At 47.7% G+C, this 23,154-nt stretch overlaps 1 protein-coding gene across 1 annotated transcript; it reads right to left on the bottom strand.

Annotated features, from left to right (window-relative positions):
* Nucleotides 1-4,908: 4,908 nt before the first annotated feature.
* Nucleotides 4,909-18,291, bottom strand: CKM (creatine kinase, M-type). The gene is made up of 8 exons (XM_031963204.1): nucleotides 18,188-18,291; nucleotides 15,653-15,864; nucleotides 10,549-10,703; nucleotides 10,184-10,316; nucleotides 9,815-9,986; nucleotides 8,077-8,200; nucleotides 6,308-6,497; nucleotides 4,909-5,348 (listed from the first exon to the last, which is right to left on the bottom strand). The coding sequence occupies exons 2-8, from the start codon at nucleotides 15,843-15,845 to the stop codon at nucleotides 5,170-5,172; spliced, it is 1,146 nt and encodes a 381-aa protein (XP_031819064.1). The 5' UTR covers nucleotides 15,846-15,864; nucleotides 18,188-18,291; the 3' UTR covers nucleotides 4,909-5,169.
* Nucleotides 18,292-23,154: the final 4,863 nt, after the last annotated feature.

The raw sequence follows: 23,154 nt of genomic DNA, 5'->3' as shown, positions 1-23,154 counted from the left end.
ACTACTGAAAACCAAAAGGGCTTTGAGGAGATTTGGTTTTTGTTTTGTTTTGTTTTGTTTTTGTTTGTTTGTTCGTTTGTTTGTTTGTTTTACTAGTGGAATCAAGAGGAGAATCAAAGAAGGGACAGCATTGCTTCTTGGGGTGAAAGTGGGGAGGATGATAAAGGAAAGCAGGGAGGGAGGTAGAAAAGAGGAAGAAAGTCGAGAATAAACATTTGTTAAGCACCTGTTATGGGCCAAGTGCTGGGCTAAACACTTTACAAATATCTCACCTGATAAGCTGAGCTGCCCAAATCATATTTACTTTGGTTTTCTCTTTCAAGGAGAGTGTTCTTTATGCTCCGAATGATCAAACCAGGATGATTCCTGGGGAGTGGAAACACAAGAGAAATACAGGGAGGCTGGTTGGTTGGTTATTGTCCTTGGATCTTGAAGAGGACCAAATTCACGTCTCCATGTTAGAGTCAAGTTATATTGTGCCGACTATGGCTGATCAAGCTCAGAATATTTCCCACAGGTTGGACACAAAGAGTCCGTGGGGACATTTTGGGTAGATTTTCTAAATTTCCACATCCCATGTTTCTTTTGAGCTACTTCAATTCCTCTTTGCTCAGAGAGCACTTGGTAGAGGGCACGTCGCGCTGGGTGGTCCTGTGTCAGTGTCTCCCATGTCACACAATTGATTCTCAAGGTCAGAGAGACCTTGAGAGGGTCCTTGTATTACTTCTTCTGACCCCATGTGAGTTCTCCATCATTAGTCTGGTAGGCATTCACCCAACATGGCCAACCCATCAGAGTTGTGCCCTCTGCAGGAGAGTTGGAATGCTTGGTAGATCATTTCAAGAAAGGACCTCCGAGTCCCACTAGCTTATCCGGCCAACTATAAATAACTAGCATATAGTTGGTGCTTAATAAATGCTTATTTCCTTCTCTTCCCTGAAAAAAAAAAAAAGAATGAACATGAATTTAAAGTATTATGATACTTAGGCATATGTAGAGAGAAGAGATGGGACTAAGGCAATTCATAACTTTGAAACTACAGGGGTCTTGCTTTTGCTTTTCCTTTTTTCCTAAGGGCTTCTAAGAAATCTGCTTTGGGTTGTGACAATATCTTCAGATTCTTCCCGAGACAGTTCCAATGGAAGTGATTCAGTTTCCCGGCGTGGGGCTGGGAGACCGTCCAGGTTACAACAATGAGGTCAGCACAATGGCTCCCAGCCCATGGCTGTCCACGAGGAATACTGACCACCAGTGCTTCCAGAACGCAGCAATGGCCACCCCTCTCTGCTACAAGCAGGCTCACAGTCCAGTCTGAGGTATTGCTTATTCAATTTGACAGATTCAAGCCCCCATCCAAGCCAACCATCCAATGACTGAGCTAATCCGAGTTAAATAATTTGTGCAACTAGGGCAAAAGGCACTTAAAAAACCCACACGGAATAGAGCATAAAGAGCAAAAAAAATTAAATCAGTTAATAGGGATTCTCAACATCCATTCCCTAAATGATGTCACCTCCAAATATTTCCCAGGAATACTAGTCAACTCCCAATTATGGGGTGTTCAGGGCGGACTAGCACCTCTGGTATGAGAGCAACTGAGTCCTTTTCATGGCTGTTCATCTACTTTTAGTGTCCACCTGACACTCAACTGTCACCCGTGGCTCCAAAAAGCTGTAACACATGTAGTAACCAAACCCTGGTAAATCATCTGAGGAGATAGATTGAGAGTAACCAAAGGGCCACAAATCTGTTGATGAGTTAGAGGAAGGGGTGTCGACACTAAGCATAGAAAAACTTTCCCCTTGCAGAATTGGCAAATGTGAGTTATTTGTTCCAATGACCATGAAGATGATGGAAAGAGATGCTTCCCTTCCCTTCCTTTCCCTTCCCTTCCTTTCCCTTTCCCTTTTCCTTTCCCCTTTCCTTTCTCTTTTCCTTTCCCTTTCCCTTTTTCTTTCCCTTTCCCTTTCCCTTTTTTCCCCCTTTCCCTTTCCCTTCTTCCCTCCTTCCTTCCTACTTTCATTCTTTCCTCCTCTCTTTCTTTTCCTTCCTTTCTTCCTTCCTTCCCTCTTTCTTTTTTCAAGGACATTTACCCTAATGGCACAGGAAAAGCAACAATTCCCCAAACCAGAGGCACATTCACCCATAAATATATATAGACTATAGGTTGCTAGGAGTTGCCGTGGATAGAGTACCGCAGTCAGGAAGACCTTAGTTCAAATCCAGCCTCAGACATTTGCAAGCTATGTGATCCTGGGCAAGTCACTTCTCTTCTGCCTGCTTCGTTTCTTCAATTGTAGAGTGGGGATCATAAAAATACCTTTCTATTTGGGTTGCTAAGATCAAATGAGATAACATTTGTAAAATGCTTAACATAATGTCTAGCATATAGTTGGTGCTTAATAAATGCTTATTCCCTTCTCTTCCCTGAAAAAAAGAGTGAACATGAATTTAAAGCATTATAATACTTAGGCATATGTGGAGAAAACAGATGGGACTAAGGCAATTCACAATGCTGAAACTATAGGGGTCTTGTCTTTTGCTTTTCTTTTTTCTGAGGGCTTCTAAGAAATCTGCTTTGGGTTGTGACATTAGTGATAGACAAGCTGATCAGCTCTTGTCTTGGATGGACAGCTTAACTGGACTTGCTCTTCATAGGGTTTGGTGCCTTAGCTGGATGGGTCTAACCTTCCTGGGCTGGCTTGTGAAGGTCACTGAGTTTCGAGTCCCTCCCTCCTCCCCAAGCTCAGTTGCTGCCGGGCTACACCAAATAGGTCACTTTGCCTCTGGGCTTCCATCAGATTGAGCCAGGCAGGTCATTGATCCATTCGGCAGCTGTGGCAAGGATACTGGAGTGGTTCGAGCTGGACAAGCTGTTTTGTTTCTGGACTTTTTTCCACATGCAAAATCTCCACTGGACTCTCTCTGTGATGAACAGATTCAGTCTTTCCATTCAGACTCTCCATTAAATACGAGGTTTGGAACTGAAAAGGACCTTAGAGAACAGATGGTCCAACCCCCAATTTACAGATGAGAAGAACATGATCCTAACTTAGGTGTTTTGACTCCCAGACCAGGGATCCTTCCACCACAACAGGCTGCCTCCTTGTTCGGCCTCTCTGACCATCCTGTTTGCTGCTTCCCAATAGGGCAGGAGGAGAACACTCAGCAGTTTCCTCCCTTTAGGTGCTATTTTGTCCATGACTGCTGCTATTTAAAGCTGGAGAAGAAAGGCTGCAAAGCCCAAACACAGACCCACAAGTACAAGTACAAGGTTTGCAGCCTTTCCTGGGTCCATTATCTGTCAAACACGCTGGCTTGGCTGGGTGCTGCCGTATTCTGCTCCATAGAGTGTTATAGTGCTCTTTTAGATGGAGCAATTGTGCTTTCTCAGTCAGGGAAGTGACTCATCACTTAGGACTCCAAAGTCAGAGATGGAAGAAGTCTAGCCTTCCCTTTTTGATAATCCTTCCTTAGTTACTCTACCCTGGCTGTGGTAATCAGTCAGTTATACTTCCCAGACTCCTTTTGGGGTTTTTTGTAGCTAAACAGAGACAAAGGTAGGCATTCACCTGATCAATAACCCTTGCTAAGGTTTGGAATGATTTTGAAGTTTTGTTTAATTTTTTTAATCAGCCAAAATCCACCTTCTTTCTTTCCTTCCCACTTCCAATTGAGAAAGAAAAAGAAACATAAACATTACAAATATATGTACATACATGCATATTATATATGTATATGTAGATATATATGCAAAGCTAATTTCTGCATTAGCCACATCAAAAAAAAAATGGCTCTTTTTTGCACCCTGAATCTTTCAATAAGTGGCCTATTTCGTATGTGTCATCTGGGATTATGATGGATTATAAAGCTGATCAGAGCTGCTAATATTTTTAAAGATGGTTATCTTTTCAGAGAGATAGAGACAGAGAGGAGAAAGAGAAACAGTTAGGAAAAGAGACAGAAACAGAAAAGAGAAGGAAAGTACAGAAAGAGAAGGAAGCAGAGAAAAAGGGGAGGGAGACAGAGACAGAGACAAAGACAGAGAGAACTTGTAAAGTAAAAACTTTCTCTACAGAAAAAAAAAAAGATGTTTGTCTTTACCAAATTGTTATTATTATATCATTTATTCTCCTGACTGTTCACCTCACTTTGCTTCACTCCATATAAAACTTCCCAGTTTTTCTAAGATAATCAATCCCCTTCATCATTTCTTATAGCACAATAGTATATCCATCACATGTGTATACTTGTTCAGTCACTCCCCAATTGATGAGCAAACCTCACCTTCTTTTTTTTTTTTGTCACTAAAAAAAAAAGAGTTGCTATCAAGATTTTTGATTTTCCTTAGAGTTTATTTCATTTAGAACTCATTCCTCCCTTTATCTTGATCAGATTTTTTTTTTTTTTTTTTTTTTGAGGCAAGGAGGGTTAAGTGACTTGCCTAAGGTTACACAGCCAGGAAGTATTAAGTGTCTGAGGTCAGATTTGAACTCAGGTCCTCCTGACTTCAGGGCTGCTGCTCTGATGGTGCCCTCGATGTTCATTGGTCCGTGTTCCATTCTCAGTGATTGCCTGTAATGCAACATTGCTTAGCCATGGTGTTGACTGGCTGTTTCTCTTGAAGAGAAGAGCTTCTAGGAGAGTCTGGACAGCCACTAGACAATGAGTTCCAGTGTCATCGAGGGACTCCTGGTTAATTGACTAGACGGGTCCTGAGGTGCTGGCTAATTTTTAAGTTCTCTTCTCTATGATTATTACTGGAATGGGGGAAGGTTATCATGAAAGAAACGCCAACTTCTTTGGGACAGAGAGAGTCTGGTTCATCCTGTTCTTCCCCCCCTATCAATTCTGATGCTTTACAATTCCCTCCCCTCCTCTTCATCCCAAGAACCACAAGACACTCAATCTGGGGCCACCATAGATTTTATTGCTGGGAAGGGAAAGGGGGAGCTCCCAAAGGGAACAGGAGGCCCCACTGTGTAGAGCTCCAGGTAGCAGTTGGATCTCCATATACAGGTGGTCTATTGGCTGGAACTCCAGTGGAGTTCATTATCAAACTCCCATTGGCTGGAATTCTACACGGCAGTTGGAGCTCTCGGGATAAGGAAGGAAGGGGTGGGGCTCCGGGTGGTGTGTGCATGTAGGGGGCCAGAAAGGTGGAGGCCCTTATTTCTGAGCAGGGATCATATCATCAATGGACTGGCCCTTCTCCAGTTTCTTCTCCATCTCCACCATGAGCTTCACACCATCCACTACCAACTGCACCTGCTCCACTTCTGAGGAGCCCAGTCGGTCTGCATTGGACACATCAAAGACGGAACCCACAGCGGCTGTGTCCACGCCACCTGCAGGGAAGGAAAATGGGAGAAGATGAGGGAATGGCTCAAAGCAAGGTCCTGATGTTTCTGGAGGGGAGGGGCGGCAGCGACTAGGGACATGGAACACCCATGGAACTACATGTCATTTACCCAGATACCAGACATCACAATATCATTGTCATCTAGCATTTATAGAGCGCCTACTATGTGCCAGGCACTGTATTTACAAATATTGAGTCCTTCAACTGTATAAATATGTAGACATATATTGTATTTAACATCTACTTTAACATATCTAACATGTATGGGACTCCTTGCCATCTAAAGGGAGGATGGAGGAAAGGAGGGGAAAAGTTGGAACAGAAGTTTTTGCAAGGGTCAATGCTGAAAAATTACCCATGCATCTGTTTTGTCAGTAAAAAGCTATAATAAAAAACGAACAAACAAATATTGGGTCCTTATGACAACCTTGGGAAGGAAGTGCAATTATGATCCTGTTTTATAGTTGCGGAAACTGAGACAAAGTTTAGGTGATTTCTCTAAGATCCCCCAGCTGGTAAATCTGAGGCTGGATTTGAATGCAGGTCTTCCTGACTCCATTCCCAAACCTTCTGTACCACCTAGCTGCCCTCATATATAATAACCACAAAGATACATGATGCCCATGGAGCTGCCCAATACCCGTAGAGTTACCCAACACCTATGAAGATGGCCAACATTCATGGAGTAGTATGGAACACCTGATATCCATGGTAAGAACCAGCACCCTTGGGGCTGTATGACATCCATGAAGATATCTGATATCCATGGAGATTTCCAATTTTAGTAGGATGGCCAACATCCATAGACACAAGAGCCGATCTCCATGGAGATACGAAATCCTGCCTGGTTCAGTCCACAGGGAAACACTCGATAATTGGCCATGCTGGTGTCGGGGATGGACCCTGTCGCAATGATCCAGAGTGGCCAGACACGTGGATACCCACCTGTCCCCCGCTTCTGCAGACGAAGGCGGGTGAGGATCTCCTCAAACTTGGGGTGCTTGCTGAGGTGTGCCAGTTTGACATGTACACCCCCACGAAGGCCAGTGCCAAGGTTGGAAGGGCAGGTGAGGACGTAACCGAGATGCTCATTCCACATGAAAGGATGGCCAGCCTTCTTGAAGATCTCTTCAATCTGGGGAGGGGAGGGAAGAGAAGGGGAGTCACCATGACAAAGGAAATAACCATAAGGGGATGGGCACCGGGCCTGTGATTTCTCAGTATAAGGAACCCACCCAAAATGCATCTGAAGCTGTATTTGAACCAGATCTCCCTGGCCAACTTTCTACTCATGTCTTGTGCCTCCTGTTAGTCACAAAAACTCCCATCGACTTATTTCTCAAAACATCCCTTTGAGGTTGGGGGATAAGGAAGATGATTCCTATTTCACTATAGATAGCATGAAAAGCCCCGGGCTGAGACTTGTCTCTGCCACACTATGTGCCGGGCACTGTTTTAATGCTGAGGAGTCCAAGAAAGGCAAGATGAGCCCCTGTTCTGAGGAAGCAGGCAGTCTAATGGGAGACTAGACATGTATATACAAGCACACAAAGACACTGGACACACGTGTGTGCACCATGTGCAACACAGAGCACATGTATGTGTACATGCAGGCACACGTATCATGGAGACAGTGTGGAGTCTGCCTTCATGGATGTAAATGCACATATGAGCTTGCATTCTCATGTGGCACATGTGTATGCAAACCATGTGTCAGTCATACAGTAATGTGTGTGCATGTATGTATACGAGTGTCCAACACATGTATCATGGGACAGGTCATGTGTAACCACCAACATGTTCATACAGACACTCTATGTAGACATACATACAAGTATGTGCTTAGTATAAATGCAGAATATCTGCATGTATGTGGTGTGTATTTAATATGAAAACATATTGTTCACGTGTGGACATGTATACATGCGTGTGTGCGCACATCCACATGTACACTTTGTCTCCCCAAATAAAATGTAAGCTTTTTGAGGACAAAGACTGTCTTTTGTCTTTTTATATCTCCATTCCCTAGCTCGGTACTCGGCACATAGGAGCATTTAATAAGCGCTTGTTCTTCTGTCTGAGACTTAATAGCCACATCTATGGTGCTTTAAAGTTTCAAAGCTTTATCCCTTTGAGGTAGACAGTGGAAATATTGTAATCTCCATTTAGCAAAGGGGGAAACTGAGGCAACTCACCATGGTCACACAGGACGTGGATTGAAATCTTAGGGGTTTAGATCTGGAAGGGCCCTAAGGACCATCTAGTCCAGAGTTCTTAATCTTTATTGGGGCATGGAACCCTTCTCAAAATTAAAAATTTAAAACATAAACAGGAAATGCATCAGATTACCAAGGCACACCAAGGTTAGTGGTGCCATTTTTTTTTCCCATCCCCGTTCACAGACCCCCTGAGATCTATCCATAAATCCCTTGGGGTTAATCTAGAGCCCCTGATCTAATCCAAAACCCTCCTTTTACAAACAAAGCAATGGATCTAAAATTCAGTCTTAGCCATTAAGGAGACCTTAGAGCCCAGTTTGTCCAAACCTTTCCTGCTACAGAGGAAGAAACTGAGGCTCAGAGAGCTAGGGATTTTCTCCTAAGGTAACAGGAACTAGAGCCATGCTGGAACCAGTATCTGAACCCACTGCTACACCAGGGCTGTTTTCATGCCTCAGCCACAAGGGGAAAGGGTTGTCAGGGACCACTGCCCACCTTCTGCAGCCCCACGCAGAAGCGACGGAAGACCTCCTTCATATTGCCCCCTTTCTCCATGGAGATGACCCTGAGGTGGTCCTCCTCATTCACCCACACCAAGAAGCTCTTGTTGTCATTGTGCCTGAGGGAAGAAAGAAAGGGCATGAGAGGCTCCCCGAATCCCCTCCTCCAGAACAGGCTACCCGGGGTGGGATTGTCGGCTTGGAAGAGGAGTGGGCAGGGAGAGGGTGTAGAGCAAAGGCGTCTGGGAAGTGCACCTGCAGAGGAGGCGCAGAATCATGGGACGCTCAGGTCATAGATCCTCGATTCTCAGTTTTCACATCACCCCTCCCTCACCTCCTCTGACTCCAGCAGAGCCCCAACCTGGGGATTCTCAGAACACTGGAAGCCCAGCATGCTAGGAGGAGGAGGAGGCTCCCCCGGCCTAGACTCTTGGAATCACCAGGATCCTACATTTGCTCATTTTACTTTTTCAGCCTAGAGCCGGAAAGAGCCTCAGAAGCCATTTTGTCCAAGGGCCTCCTTTTGTGAATGAGGAAACCTGAGAAAGGTTTCCCAGAAACCCCCAAAGGGAAGGGGTTTGTTGAGGAAGCAGAGTTAACACGTGGCAAAGCCCGAATTTGATCCCAAATTGAACGTACGCGTTCCAGTCCCACCGTGTTAGAATTGGAACTTTCTGAAACTTAGAATCCGAATTCTAGAATCCTTCCCAGACTGGCGAGCCCCGCTCCTTTATAGAGGTAACCCCACTTTCACCAGAGCTGGGGCGGACATTCGGTGACTCTAACTGTCTGACAGAATGCTGGGCCCGAGCAGGGCTCGGGGAGGGATGTACTTCAATTTGTTGGAGCCGTCCTTGAAGAGAGGACCTTAAAAGGTCCCTCAAGAGAGAGGAAAGGGGTGGGTTTTACACTGGCCAGAGCCCTGGGGACACAGACATATAGACAGCTTAACCCCATTATGTCATTTTTTTTCCCTAAGCAGTTGGGATTAAGTGACTTGCCCAGGGTCACCCAGCTAGGAAGTGTTAAGTGTCTGAGGCTAGATTCGAACTCGGGTCCTCCTGGCTTCGGGGCTGGGGCTCCATCCGCTGCTCCCCCTATCGGCCCCCTCCCATGCTGTCTTTTGATTCCAGCCCTTGCAGCCCGGGACTTGCAAGAGTAGCGGCCCCGGTGAGAGTTTGTTTGGGGCGGAGGAGCTCACGCTCACTGATCTCAGTTACTCTTGTGCTTTCTGCTCTGGGCAGCTGCTGCTTCTGTCTGCTGCTCTTTTCCATGGAGCAGTACCAGCTAGTGAGGGTCTTTCGGGGGGCGGTCAGTCCCCCCCCCAGCCGGAGCGGGGAGGAGGCGGGCCCTGACTCCCGAGCCTGGGGAGATGTCGGTCTGGAGGGAGACCCCAGCCCCGGGATCTGCCCGTCTGTCCTCCGGAGCTAAGCGACTCTTGCCCTCGCACGGCGCCCGCAAAAGGGGCCGGATCCCGGATCCCGCCAGTCCCCGCGCTTGGAGCCGCATCTCCGCGCCCAGACAATCCTTCCTATGCCTCTACATGTTGGACGGAGATGAGGGAACCTTTGGAGGGGAGACTCGAGTCTCTCCCCAAGCCAGCCTCCCTTCCTTTGCGGCCCCCCAGGGGGGGGACGGGGAGGGGGGAGGACGCTTTTCCAGGTCAGGTAGGAGCATTCTGGGAGTGGGGAGTCAGGGGAAGGGCCCCCGGTTTGGGGGGAGGGGCCCCTCACCAGATGCCGCGGGCATCGGGCCAGTCCCGGGCCATGCCGGAGGCCAGCAGCAGGGGGGAGACGGGCTTGTCGAAGAGGAAGTGGTCATCGATCAGCTGCTGCTGTTCCTTCTCGGTCATGCTCTTCAGAGGGTAGTATTTGCCCTTGAACTCCCCGGTCAGACTGTTGAGAGCTGGGGGGGGGGGGGGGGGGGAGGGAAGGGGGCTATAAGTGTTGGAAGTGGCTCGGGAGGGGCTGCAGGTGTGGGGAGGGGCTGCGGATATGGAGAAAAGGAGCGGCTTTTCTCCAAGTGGAGACAGACAAGGCAAGGCCTTCCCAGGGCTGGCCATGGGGCCGGGAGGGTTAGTGGACGCAAAGGGGGCCCCTCACCGTTCACACTCAAGGACTCCACGGCCCGGCGCTCGCCCCGGGAGCAGTGGGGGGGCAGGGTGTAGCCCTTGATGCTTCGGCCAGTCCGGACGCGGCTGCTCAGCACGTAGTTGGGGTCTAAGTCATCGCCACCCTGGGGGGCCGCAAAGGAAGGGAGGCTGGCTTGGGGAGAGACTCGAGTCTCCCCTCCAAAGGCCTCTCTGGGCAGAGGGCACCCATCAGTGCCCTCCTCCCTCCAGCAATCCCATCCTGCTCCATGTTTCCCAATTTCCCTCCATCTCTGCCCATCAGTGCCCGCCTCCCTCCTCTCACCTCCTACCCTTCCCTTCCCTTCTCCCCCACCAAGCATTTCCCCCAGGTTCCACCTTGAGGTTCTCATGGTTGAGGTCGGTCTTATGCTTGTCTGTGGGCTTGTAGCCCCCGTGCCGATCCTGAATGATGGGATCAAACAGGTCCTTGAAGACTTCATAGGACTCCTCATCACCTGCCACGCAGCCCACAGTCATGATGAAGGGGTGACCTGTGTGGGGAGAAGGGGAGTCAGAGGTCATAGAGCCACAGAAGCTTCAAACACGGAATGGCAGGGCAGGGAGGGCCCCTGAAACGTGGGATGTCCAAGATAGAAGAAAGCTCAGATGATGGAATGTCAGAGCTGGGAAGGCTCTTAGAACATGGGATGTCAGAGCTGGGACATAATATCTCAGGAGTGGGAGGAATATAACATGTTTTATCAGGAGTGAAAAGGAACATGGGATATCAAAACTGGCAGAGCCTTAAGACATAGAATGTTAGCAGAAGGAAGGACTTTAGAACCAAGGGAAAAATTAGAGAGCGCATGAAAATGTCAGAGCTGAAAGAAACCTCGGAAATTGCCTGGCTCAGTATTCCCCAAATAGGACCTTGTGGGGCTTGCAATCTATGGACAGAAATCCTGGTAAGATGACAAAAGCAAACGAGAATAAATGTAAGGTTTGACGTGTGGACTCAAAAAATCAATCTTCACAAATACCAGATGAGACCCACACAATTAGACAACAATTTGAAAATGAACCGAGGGCTTTAGGAGGAGACAGGACACTGTGCCTTCCAAGGAAAAGGCTCAGATCATTGTCAGCTCCTTTTGCTTGGTCCTAGGAGCCACAGTTCCAGAAGGAGATTGATAATCCAGAGACTGTCTAGAAAAAGCCTGATCCTAATGCTAACCAGCAGGGTGCAGGGCCTAGAGGTCTTGCCATGTGGGGATCCATTGAAGGGACTGGGAATGTTTAACCTGGAGAAGACCCAAGGGTGACAGGATGGCTGTTTGGAAATATGTGAAAGGTCGTTGTGGAAGGGAGGACTTTTATCTGTCCTCTCTGGCTCTCTGGCTCCAGAATGTGAAACTCGAAGCATGGGGGGGCAGAAGTTTCTAATTTAGGCTTGATGGAAAGAATAAACTTCCTGGTATTAAGGGATGGCCCACAATGGATGGGGCGGCCTTAAGAGGTAGCGATTCCAACCGAATGGGTTATGGTACAAGAACGGCATGGAATACTATGCAGGTGGATTTCACGAAAGACTTACACGAACTGAGGCTGAAGCGAGCAGAACCAGGAGAACATGGTACACACCGACAGCGAGATTGTGGGATGATTAATGGTGATAGACTTAGCTCTTCTCAGCAATACACTGATCTAAGGCGATTCCAATAGACTTTGGATGGAAAACTCCATCCATCCACATCCAGAGAGAGAATGTGGATCGAAGCATACTCCTTTCACCTTCTAAAATTTTGTTTGCTTTTTCTTTCTTGTGCTTTTTCTTTTACAACGTGACAAGCACAGAAATGTGTTTAAAATGATTGTACATTTAGAACCTCTGTCAAATTGTTTGCTGCCTTGAGGAGTGGGGGATAAAAAGGAGGAAAGGAGAAAAGAAAGTTTGGAACTCAAAATCTTACAGAAATGAATGTTGTAAGCTATCTTTACATGTAATTGGAAAAAAAAAAAAAAGAGGTTGCAACTGGCCCTCCTTGCAGGGCTTTAAGCATTTATCAAGAGTGGATGGACACTGGTGGACAATGGGATCATAGAACCAATCATAGAATTGAACTTGAAAGGGACAAAGCTCAGAAGAAATCTAATAAAGGCAGTTAGCAAATAGATCATTGGGATTGGAGTCAGGAAGACCTGAATTCAAACCCAACCTCAGGTCATTACTAGCTGTGTGACCCTGGACAAGTCACTTATCTTGTTGGTCTCAGTTTCCTTATCTGTAAAATGGGAAAAATAATAGAGCTTATCTCCCAAGGTTGAGAGGATAAAATGAAATAGTATTTGAAAACTTCAAAATGTTATCATTTTTTTATTGTCATCTCTTTATTTTAAAGATGAGGGCCCTGAGACACAGAAGGGGACCTTGCTGATGATCATACAGGTATTAAGTAGCAGAGCTAGCATTTGAATCCAGACCCCCATGAGCTCCAATTCAAATCCTTTGTAGAGATCCTTATTCATATGTCTGGGAAGATCCTTCTATTGGGAAATGCCAGGATTCTGTGAAATGCTGATCGGGGAGCCCAAAGGGATGGGTGTGTGTATGTGTGTGGGATGATGGCAGGAAAAATGAGCCAGGAGATCCATACCCCGAGATATTAGAAACAAAATAGAAACATAATCTCCACACCAGAGAAATTGTAACACATAAATTTGTCAGATACCTGATCCCTAATGTCTTGGGAAAGGCAACTAAGTGACGCCATAATGGCTAGAGTACCAGCCCTGGAGTAAAGAAGACCTAAATATATAATTTATACTTTAACATATTTAACATGTATTGGTCAACCTGCCATCTGCGGGAGAGGGTGGGGGGAAGGAGGGGGAAAATTGGAACAAAAGGTTTGGCAATTGTCAATGTTATAAAATTACTCATGCATATAACTTGTAAATAAAAAGCTATTAAACAAACAAAAAAAGAAGACCTAAATACAAATCCAATCTCACACACTTACTGGCTATATGACCCTGGACAAGTCACTTAACGTTGTAGGAGGAAGTAGAGGGAGCATTGGGATTTCCCCACAGCACTCGGAGCTTCCACAGAACAGAACTTAGAAAGGAGAGGCTGAGAGCCATCCAGTTGGATAGCTAGAGGACATGGAGGCAGGGGGACAGGGCCGGACTCAGATTCAGCCACTGTCAAGCCCAAGGAGGGTAGAAGTATTTGAGGGCATTTATTTGAATGCAGAGATGGTGTAGGGGAGGAAAGCAGAGGCCTGAAAGAGCAAGAGGCTATTCCAAAGTCAAAGAGCCAATCGCTGACATAACTGAGGGCCAGAACCCTGGTCTTCTACCTCCCAGATCGGGGCTCCCTGTGGGTATATTTGAGGGGTTTAGATGGAGAAGGGGTGAAGATGGGCAGGGCTCCTGCAAGGTTTTAAAAGTAATTTCGAGATTACCTGTGAGTTTTACAAACTCATATCTATGGGGAATCTTCCATTGTCCCCACCTCTGGAAATCCCAGACATATCCGTGGGATTTTTATGGGATACTATATATAGGGATACTTGGGAGGGCCTATTGGAGGACCTAAAAGCGTCTGTGGGGATTGTAGAATGATAATGTTAGATCTGAAAGGGATGCAAAGGATGTCGAGTGCAAACCCCTCATTTTACATGTGCGGAAACTGAGCCCCGGGGAAGTGGGGTGGTTTGTCCAAGGTCATACAAATAGTAAACTCAGAAGTGTAATTGGAATCCAGATCATCTGCCTCCAGAGAACCCTAAATGTTCCATCCTGGGAGGGAAGGGCCCACAGGGCTGTCTGAGAAGTCCTTGGGGTGTCTATGGGGATCCTGAGGTTGTTCATTAGAGTCCCTAGGAGTGCCCAGGAGGATCCCAGAAGGGCTTCTGAATATATTTATAGGAGTCCAGGCTCAGGGATATCAGGGTCCCGGCATATCTGTGAGCCTTCTAGGGGATTCTGAATTTCCTTGGGAAGTCTGTGAGGGTCCCAGATACGTCTTTGTGGATCCTGAGAGTGTTTAAGGGTATCTGTGGGTATTTATAGGAGTATAAGGGGTGTCTCTAAAAATCCTGGAGTTATCCTTGGTACCAAGAATACTGGGGAGATGGGGAGAAAGGAAAGTTAGAATGCCCAGAAAAGATCCTTCAGGAGATCCCAGATATCTCTTAGGGGGTCTCTTGAGGGTACCCTGAATTTTTCAGGAGTGTCAATGGCTTCAGTGGAAGTCTTGAGGGTCTAGGAGATATCTATGGGGGCCTGGCGTTTGTCCTGAGCGTATCTGCAAGGAGTTCCAGAGTGTTCCAGGAAGGTATTAGGTTTCTAAAGTTAGCTATAGGATTTCAGGCATGTTCATGGAGGTCTCGTGGATGTCCATTTGGGTCCTCGGGTTTTCTATAGGAATATTAGGGATCTGTGGAAGGTTTAGGATATTTCTGTGGGGTCTTAGAGATATCTGTGGATCGTAAAATCAGAACCACAAGTGACTATGGAGGCCGTGGGGTCTAACTCTCTTATTTTATAGTTTTCTGGGACCAAGGAAGGTCACCCAGAAACTCTTTGGGGCAGGATTTGAATCCAGGTCTTCCTGACCCCAAATTCTGTAGAATTTTGCAAGTGAAGTAGTTGACCCAACGTGGACAACACACAGAGTAAGCTACAAATCTGGGATTTGAACTCACATCCTCTGACTCCAAATCCAGCCTACTTTTCATTGCTCCCTAGTACCTTCCCTGGGGTGTCTCAAAGTCATAGTGTTTCAGGTAGGCTCCAAGTATGGATCTTGGGGATGTCTGTGATGGTGCTGGGAGTGTTTGTAGCACTTCTGGGTTTCCCGGGTTGTTCCCTGGGTTCCTGGGGTATCTCTAGGGACTTCCAGGTGTTTACGATAGGTTTTGGGGTGTGTGTCTAGAATCCCAGGATGTTTGTGATCACTCAGGGCTTGTACAGAGGTGTCGTGAGATGTCTGGAGTCATTTCTGGGTGTCCTGGGATTGTCTTTCGAGATCCCAGAGGTAGCTATAAGACTCTTAGAGTATCTGAGAACCTGAATTAATCCCAGGCGTGTCTATGGAGTTCTGGGGGGTAGGTCTATAGTAGTTTGGGGAGGTTATAGGAATGTTTAGAGTGTCGCTGGGGTCTTTGACGTATTTATGGTCATCTCTGGGGGTTTGGCAAAATCTAGGGTATTCTGGGAGTGTCTCTAAGGGCTGTGGGCATTTATGGCCATCTCTGTGGTCTTAGGGGTATCTAGGGTGGTTCTGGGAGTATCTTTAGGGGCTTGGGGTATTTATAACCATCTGTGGTCCTAGGGGTATCTAGGGTGTTCTGGGGGTGATTCTAAGGGCTGTCGGGTATTTATGGCCATCTCTGTGCTCCGAGGGGTATCCAGGGTGGTTCTGGGAGCATCTCTAGGGTTTGCGGGGTGAACCTCATTCCCCATGGCCCTTGCTCAGCGCTAGGTCTCTTACCTGGGTTGTCCACACCGGTCTGGATGATGTCATCCAGGGTGAAGCCAGAGGGGGTCTCCTTGTCCCGGAGCTTCTTGTACAGGTCGGGGGTGAGCACCTTGGCCATGTGGTTGTTATGTTTGCTCAGGTCCGGGTACTCCTCCTCCGGCTTGAAGTTGAGCTTGTACTTGTTGTGGGTGTTTCCGAAAGGCATGGTGGCGGCTGGGCAGAGCCTACGAGGCAGGAACGGGGGTCACTGGGGCCAGCCGGGGGTGAGGGTGGGGGGCTTGGGCTGGAGAACAAGGGTGCCAGGGAGCAGGGAAGGATTGTTCGGCCTGGTCCAGCTGTGGCCGCCCTGGCCGGATCCAGCTATCTCGGAGCCTGGAGAATCTTAACCTCAGTAGAACCTGGGAACCTCAGGGCCCAGAGAATCCCGAGTTTGGAAGAACCTTAGAACCTCGGACCCCAAAGAATCTTAGATGAGCTAGAACTTTAGAACCTTGGATCCAGTAGGATTTTAGGTTCAGAAGAACCTTGGAAGCCTTTCAGGCAAATTAGTCTCAGCAGATCCTCCTCCTCTTAGACCCGATAGAATCTTAACCTCTTAATACCTTTGGTTCTTAGAACTGTAGGACTTGAAGGCTACAGAATGTTCCCACTGGAGGGACTGTGCATGGATGAGTCTAGTTCAATTTCCTCAATGTATGGATGGGGAAACTGAGGCCAGAGAAGGGAAGAGTGTCAAACTAGAACCTGGGACTTCTGACTCAGCTGAAGGGAGGAAGGAGCTAGGAGCAGAATCAGAGGGCTGGGAAGGCGATCAGGAGAATTTTAGGGCTTGAGTGGAATTGTGGAAAGTCTTTGATGAGGAGGAAACATTAGGATTGGGGATCAGGCCTCAGTTTCCCCATCTGTAAAATGGCCGGTAGGGACTCAATTATCTCTAAGGTCTCTTGCAGCTCTCAGAGCTGCGGTGCTCCTAAATTAGGGAAGACTGGAGGGAGGGGGGAGACGAGGGGCAGAGAAGGCAGGGAATTACCGGAGTTGAGGGGGCAGTTGGAGCTGCCATCCCTGGGGGGATATTTTTAGCCTATGGACTCCGCCCACCACAGCTGTGGCCATTATCCTTCCCCTCCCCCCAGCACATTCCGGGGGCTCTGTTTGCACCGAATCAGCGGCTCTGGAGCCAGGGGGGAGCTGGGAGAGGACAGGAGGACGTGCGCCCAGCCCTAAGAGCTGGACAAAACCAGCCAGCAGCCGGTGGCCTCAGGGCCCCCTGAGCGCTGACCCAAGGAGGGCGTTTCCCCAGCCCCCCTCCCACCCTCCCACCTCCCCACCCCCGCAAGTGCACACCGGCTTGCGGAGGGACCGGCCGGACACGGACAAAGCTGCCACATGAAGACGAGCTCCCAGAGTCACCCGCGCTGACAGACGGGGGGGCACACGAACGGACCAAAGGGTTTGAAGGGGAGGGAGAGGGAAGGGAGGGGGAGGCTGCGCGCTCAGACACAGGCAAGGTCGTGGAATCGCGGAGCCGGAAACAACCGTCCAGCTGGTTGTCAAGATAAGGAAACTGAGGCTCGGAATCAATCAGTATAAGTGGACAGAGCCCTGCAGTTGTGTGTGCGTGTGCACACACAGTCACAGACACACAATGACACACAGGTGCGGGAGACAGCCACACACAGCCAGAGAGACCCGGCAGCGCACACGCAGTCACACATGGTCACACGTAGAACACGGAGCCAGCCTGGCTGGACCTGCAAGGACCGGGTGGTTCACACTCAGGCATAATTGTCAGTCTATGCAGGAAACTGTGGGGAGACAACTTCAGCCCCTTCCCTTTTTACTTCCCCTCTCCCCCAGCCTCTCCTCCCTTTCCCTACTGCTCTCAAAGCCTTGGGGAACATCCCTTGGCTGGACTGGACCCTTTTTAATTTCCCCCATCCTCTCCTCCTTTTCTCCCTGTCCAAAGCCTTGGGGATCATCTCTGGGCTGGACTGAACTGCATCCTCTTTAATTTTCCCCTGCCTCTTCTCCCTTTCCCCCTGCCCAAAAGCCTTGGGGATCATCCCTAGGCTGGACTGGACCATCTTTAGTTTCCCCCAGCCTCTCCTCTCTTTTCCTACCTCCCCCTGTCCAAAGCCTTGGGAATTATCCCTTGGCTGTACTGCACCCTTTTTATTTCCCTCACACTCTCCTCCTTTTCCCCTTGTCTAAAGCCTTGGGGAATCACCCCTTAGCTGGACTGGACCCTCTTTAGTTTCCCCCCATCTCTCCTCCCTTTTTCCCTGTCCAAAGCCTTGGGAATCATCCCTTAGCTGGACTGGACCCTCTTTACTTCCCCCAGCCTCTCCTCCCTTTCTCCCTGTCCAAAGCCTTGGGGATCACCCCTTGGCTGGACTGCACCCTCTTTAGTTTCCCCCATCTCTCCTCCGTTTTTCCCTGTCCAAAGCCTTGGGAATCATCCCTTAGCTGGACTGGACCCTCTTTACTTCCCCCAGCTTCTCCTCCCTTTCCTTCCCACCCCCTGTCCAAAAGCCTTGGGGATCATACCTGGGCTGGGCTGGACTGGACTCTCTCTGTGTCCCCTACAACTGATGGGTGACCCAGGGGTCTGGCAGGGTGGCCCCTATCTTATATAGGGAGACAGAGGGGTTGTCATTTGCGGGGGCCAGGCCAACCCCCTAGAGGGTGGGAAGGAAGCTGAGCTGCCCACTGGGCATCGTGCCCGGGCAAAGGAGTACGGTTGGTCCTTGGCTCCCCCCAGCTGGGCCCCCGGGGTCCAGGAGCGCCTTGTGGCGTGAGCCCCACAGGATACCTTGTATGGGAGGCTGAGGGGAGTCCAGCTTGCCCCCCCCCCACCAAAAACAAGTGCTGAGTTGCACTGGAAGGAGCAGCTGGCTCCAGGCTGGGGAACATTGGGAAGAAGGGGAGGACACGTCCCTGGTTCCTGGCCTGGGCCCTTCCCCCTCCTTGGGCCAGGGTCCAACACTCCAGTCCTAGACAGCCCGGGTCCCTCATCCTTCAAGCTTTTATCCCTCCCCTCTCAATATAGCCTTTCACACCCTCCTTGGACCCTTGGCCTCCCACCCCTTGGCTTTAAACCTTTTTTCTTCCCTAAAACCCCAAGCCAGCCCTTGGCCTTAGGATTCTACCTTGAAAGTTTCAACTCTGCCCTTGACCCATGAACCCTTTTTTGGCCTCTGAAGCTACGTTAGCCTCTGACCTCACTCTTTGCCTTTGCTCCCCACCTTCAGCTTCTGCCTCTGTCCTATTTCTTGGCCCCTAACCCCCTCTCACCCGCCCCCACCCAACTCAAAGATCATGTCTTGGGGGCCCAGGTGGGAAAGTGAGGTGAGATGTGTAGGGGAAGGAATTGGAACTCAGGACCAGGAGGGGAGGTCCCACCATCCTGGACTTGCTCCCTGCGTCTCCCAGGAGCCTCTTCACACCCAGGCTCTCCTGATGCTGATCTCTCTGGGCATACCACAGTCGTCCCTCTCCGTCCTGAACAAGGACAGGCCATTCCGGGGTGGCGGAGGACTGAGAGCCCGGCACCACAGCCCCCAGCCCTGGGAGGATATTTTTAGAGGTGTGCAGAGGCTTTCTCAGCTCTCCTTCTGTGGGGGCGGGGAGGCCGGGACCTCACAGGGGTGGGAAGTAGGTGGGGGGGGGACTGGATGGGTTCCAGGGGCAGGTGTGGCTGGGGGAAGGAGGGGGGGGGCCCAGGCACGTGGGGGTCTAATTATAACCAGCTGTCGCCTGGACCTTACAAGGACAGCAGGCTGCTCCTTTGCTCTGACTGCCCCTTCCCAGCAGCTGACTCCTCTCTGGGGGGCTCTGCTCGTCAGGAGCCCCCAGGCTTGCAGGCGGACAAGGGGACGAGAATCTGGATTCTCCTTCTCCAGAGTTCCTACAGATCCTCTCGTGCTCATACCTACTCAGCCGGCCAGCCCCAAACCCCATGGGAGGCATGGCGCCCCACCTCCCCACCAATCCTGGCTCACTTGCTCCATCTCCCCCCCCCCCAACTGCCCGAGAGCTCCAGGAGCCCTGCTTGCATCCTCCCTCCCCCCTCCCTTTACAATGCCTCTAGTAGGACACCCCAGGGATCACACTTTGGGGAGTGATCTGCACGGATGTACACAGATGGTCCCAATCCCTCTTTTGCTTGAGACCTCTCCCTTCCTCCCTCCTCCAGGAGACAGGTGGGTTTGCTCCTCCCCCATCCTCTGAATGGACCCTGCTTGGACCCCTCCATGCTCCACCCACCCCTAACCCCTTGCCCGTGCCCTCCCTCCTTCCCTCCTCTCTCCCCTGGGACTGGCCTTATAGGGTCTGCTTCTGCCCCGGGGAGGAGACACCTCATATATCATGGGGAAGACAAGATGGGGCCTTGGGGGAGGGGGCAAGGGAGAGATGCAAAGGCCCTTCTCTCTTCACCTCCGCTCCTGTCAAGGACCAATCCACGAGACTCGGCAAGGCAGCTGCCCTCAAAAGCACTCAGGGTGTGATTCCACAGCGGCATCTGCAGGCAGCAGCGGGGACCTGTTTGGGCTGGGAGAGGGAGCAGGAGATTCAGGGAGTCCTTCCACCAGGAGAGAAGCCCAGAACGAGAGAGTTGGGGGGAGGCGGGGGTATCTTTGTCAGAAGAGAGAAAGTTGAAAATGAAAGTCATCCATGGGAAAGATAATGGGAGAATTTAACACTAATCCATTATCGGTGGAGTTGCGAACTGATCTAATCCTTCTGGAGAGCAATTTGGAACTGTGCCCAAGGCTCTATAAAGCTGAGCATCCCCTTTGATCCAGCACTAGGTTTGTATAACAAAGAGATCATTAAGAAGGGATTCGAATGGGCCAAAAAGGATTTATAAACTCTTTGTGGTGGCAAAGAATTGGAAATTGAGGGCATAGCCAGGAATTAGGGAATGGCTGTTGTGGGATATGAATGGAATGGGACACATTATATATAATGGGATACTATAGTTCTATAAGAAATATCAAGCAGGTGCATTTCAGAAAAACCTGGGAAGACTTACATGAACTGATGCTGAGGGAAATGAGAAGAACCAGGAGATCATTGTAGGCGGTAACAGCAACATTGTAAAATGATCAATTCTGCTAGACTTAGCTCTTCTTAGCAATAAATTGATCCAAGACAATTCCAAAAACTTCATGATGGAAAATGTTCCACATTCAGAGGGAAAACTATGGATTCTGAATGCAGATCAGAGCATACTATTTTTACTTTTTTTTCTTTCTCATTTTTTTTCCTTTTGTTCTGATTCTTCTTTCACAGCATGATTAATATAGAAATATGTTTAATGATTGTACATGGATAGTCTATATCAGATTGCTTGCTCTCTTGAGGGTGGGGAAAAAAGAGCAGGAAGGAGAACATTTTGGAACTCGAAATCTTACAAATATGAATGTTAAAAACTCTATGTGCAATCGGAAAATAAACTTTTTTTTTCATCTAGTGGAAAAAAAAAAGAAAATGAAAATCATCTTAGGATATAAATTAGGGAAAGTAGACTTCCCATGGTCCCTTTCAATAATTTATCAGCTTCACTCCTGACACTCTTTTCTTCTCTAAAAAGAGATAGAAAGTAAAACAGATATTCAGGGTACAAATATGAGTAGGATATAGATCAGGCAAACTGCCTGTACCCATGAAAACCCTGGTAAGTACAAAAGAATTGTAGCATGTATGACAGAATGACCAGAACAGAATTCCGTGGCTAACTTAACAAAAAGTCAGTAAGTCGAGAAGCATTTGTGGAGCACTTACTCTGTGTCAGGCATTGTGTTAAACAGTGAAGATACAGAGAAGGACAGAAAACAGTTCTTACTTGCCAGGAGCCTACATTATAACAAGAGACAAAATGAAAAATGAACATGTAGATGTATACAGAAAAAGCAGGGAAATATTACGGTGCTGTAAGAAATGTCAAAAATTATAAATATAAAAAAATAAATAGCAATAAACATGGAAAATTTTATGTCGATTGATACAAGGTGACATTAGAATAGTCTGAAAAGCCAAATGCAGAATGACCGCAAGAATGTAAATAGAAACAATAAAAAAAAATAAAAATCAAAAATGAATGGTGCAAAATTGCAAAGAACAAGCTTGGTCCCAAGACAGAGATATGAGAAGATTCCATCCTCCTTTCCTTTGAAGAGCAGTAGGATGTCCACAGGTGTAGAATATTGCATCCATTTTCAAATCTTCCCCCAATGCATTAATCAGTATTCATGATATTTTTCCTCTTCTAGATCTTTTTCTTTTTTAAAAAAATTTCTTTGTTATATGGAATGGCTCTCTGGGAATGGGAGGAGAAAAAATACAGGGGAAGATTTAGGTAATGTAAAAACAAAAAATATCAATAGAATTGTAAAAAGGTACTTACAGAGTAATTGGAAAATAATCTCCAGAATCTAAAAGTACCAGATCTCAAATGGGACTGCAGAATAATAGTCATGAAAACTATTTGGTACGTGTTTAAAAAATGAGAGAGAAGCTGAGCATGGGAATAAATCAGAGACCAAACATTCAGAAACAAATGCAATAGCTTATGTTTGACAAATCAAAAGATCCTAGACTAGACTAGAGGAAGGACTCACTCTTGGGTCAAAAACTCCTGGAAAACTGGATGACAATTTGACAAAAATTAGATTTAGACCAACATTTTATACCATATACTGAGACAAGTTCCTAAATATGAAAGGTCCCATCATAAGCAAATTAGAGGAGTAAGTAAGAAATCACCTTTCAGATCTATGAAGAGGGGAAGAGTTCAGGAGAAAATAAAGCACAGAGCCTCAGATAAGATAAAATGGACTATTTTGATTATATAAATTTAAAATTTTTTTTGCACAAATTGGATGTGGTAAAAATTAGAAGGAAAATGGGTAACTGACGGAAACAAAGTTCTCTGATTAAGGCTTTATTTAATATGGGGAAGACCTTTAGGAATTGATACAAGATAGAACTGAGAAGAACTAAAAAATGATTTAAATTTGTGACTAAGAAACATTTTCAATAAGTAAATGCTCTAAGGTATGAATGAACAGTTTTCAAAGAAAGAAATCCAAGCTGTCAGCAATAACAATGATGAAAAAATGTTCTAAGTGGGAAAATAAAAGCATTTATTAAGAAACCTACTATGTGCTAAGAACTGCACTAAGTCTGAGAATACAAAGAATGGCAAGAACTATTCCTGCTTTCAAGAAGTTCACAGACTGATGGAGAAGACAGCATACAGATAATTATACACAAACAAGAGACGTACAGGATCGACCGTCTATCACTTCAGAAGGAAGGTGCTAAGGTTAAAGAGGACTGGAAAGGTTTTTTGTACAAGGTGATACTACTTGAGGGAAGCCAGAAGTTGGAAATGAAGAGACAGAGATCTAGTTCCAGCCATGGAGTACAGCCAGTCCAATGCTTGGACTCAGGAGATGGAATGCCATTTTTGAGGAACAGCAAAAAGGTCAATGTCATTGGAGTGTAAA

The sequence above is a fragment of the Sarcophilus harrisii genome, chromosome 3 (genome assembly GCF_902635505.1).
Source record: "Sarcophilus harrisii chromosome 3, mSarHar1.11, whole genome shotgun sequence".
Lineage (NCBI taxonomy): Eukaryota > Metazoa > Chordata > Mammalia > Dasyuromorphia > Dasyuridae > Sarcophilus > Sarcophilus harrisii.
Note: the sequence above shows the minus strand (reverse complement) of the source record. Positions and strands in the feature narration are given on the sequence as shown.

Bases quoted from the DNA above. Each gene is read 5' to 3' on its own strand.
- CKM (XM_031963204.1), bottom strand. From the start codon at position 15,845: ATGCCTTTCGGAAACACCCACAACAAGTACAAGCTCAACTTCAAGCCG. The intron at 10,704-15,652 runs GTAAGAGACCTA...CTCCCCACACAG, and splicing joins GACCGGTGTGGACAACCCAG to GTCACCCCTTCATCATGACT. The intron at 5,349-6,307 runs GTGGGTATCCAC...CCTTCCCTGCAG, and splicing joins TCTGCAGAAGCGGGGGACAG to GTGGCGTGGACACAGCCGCT.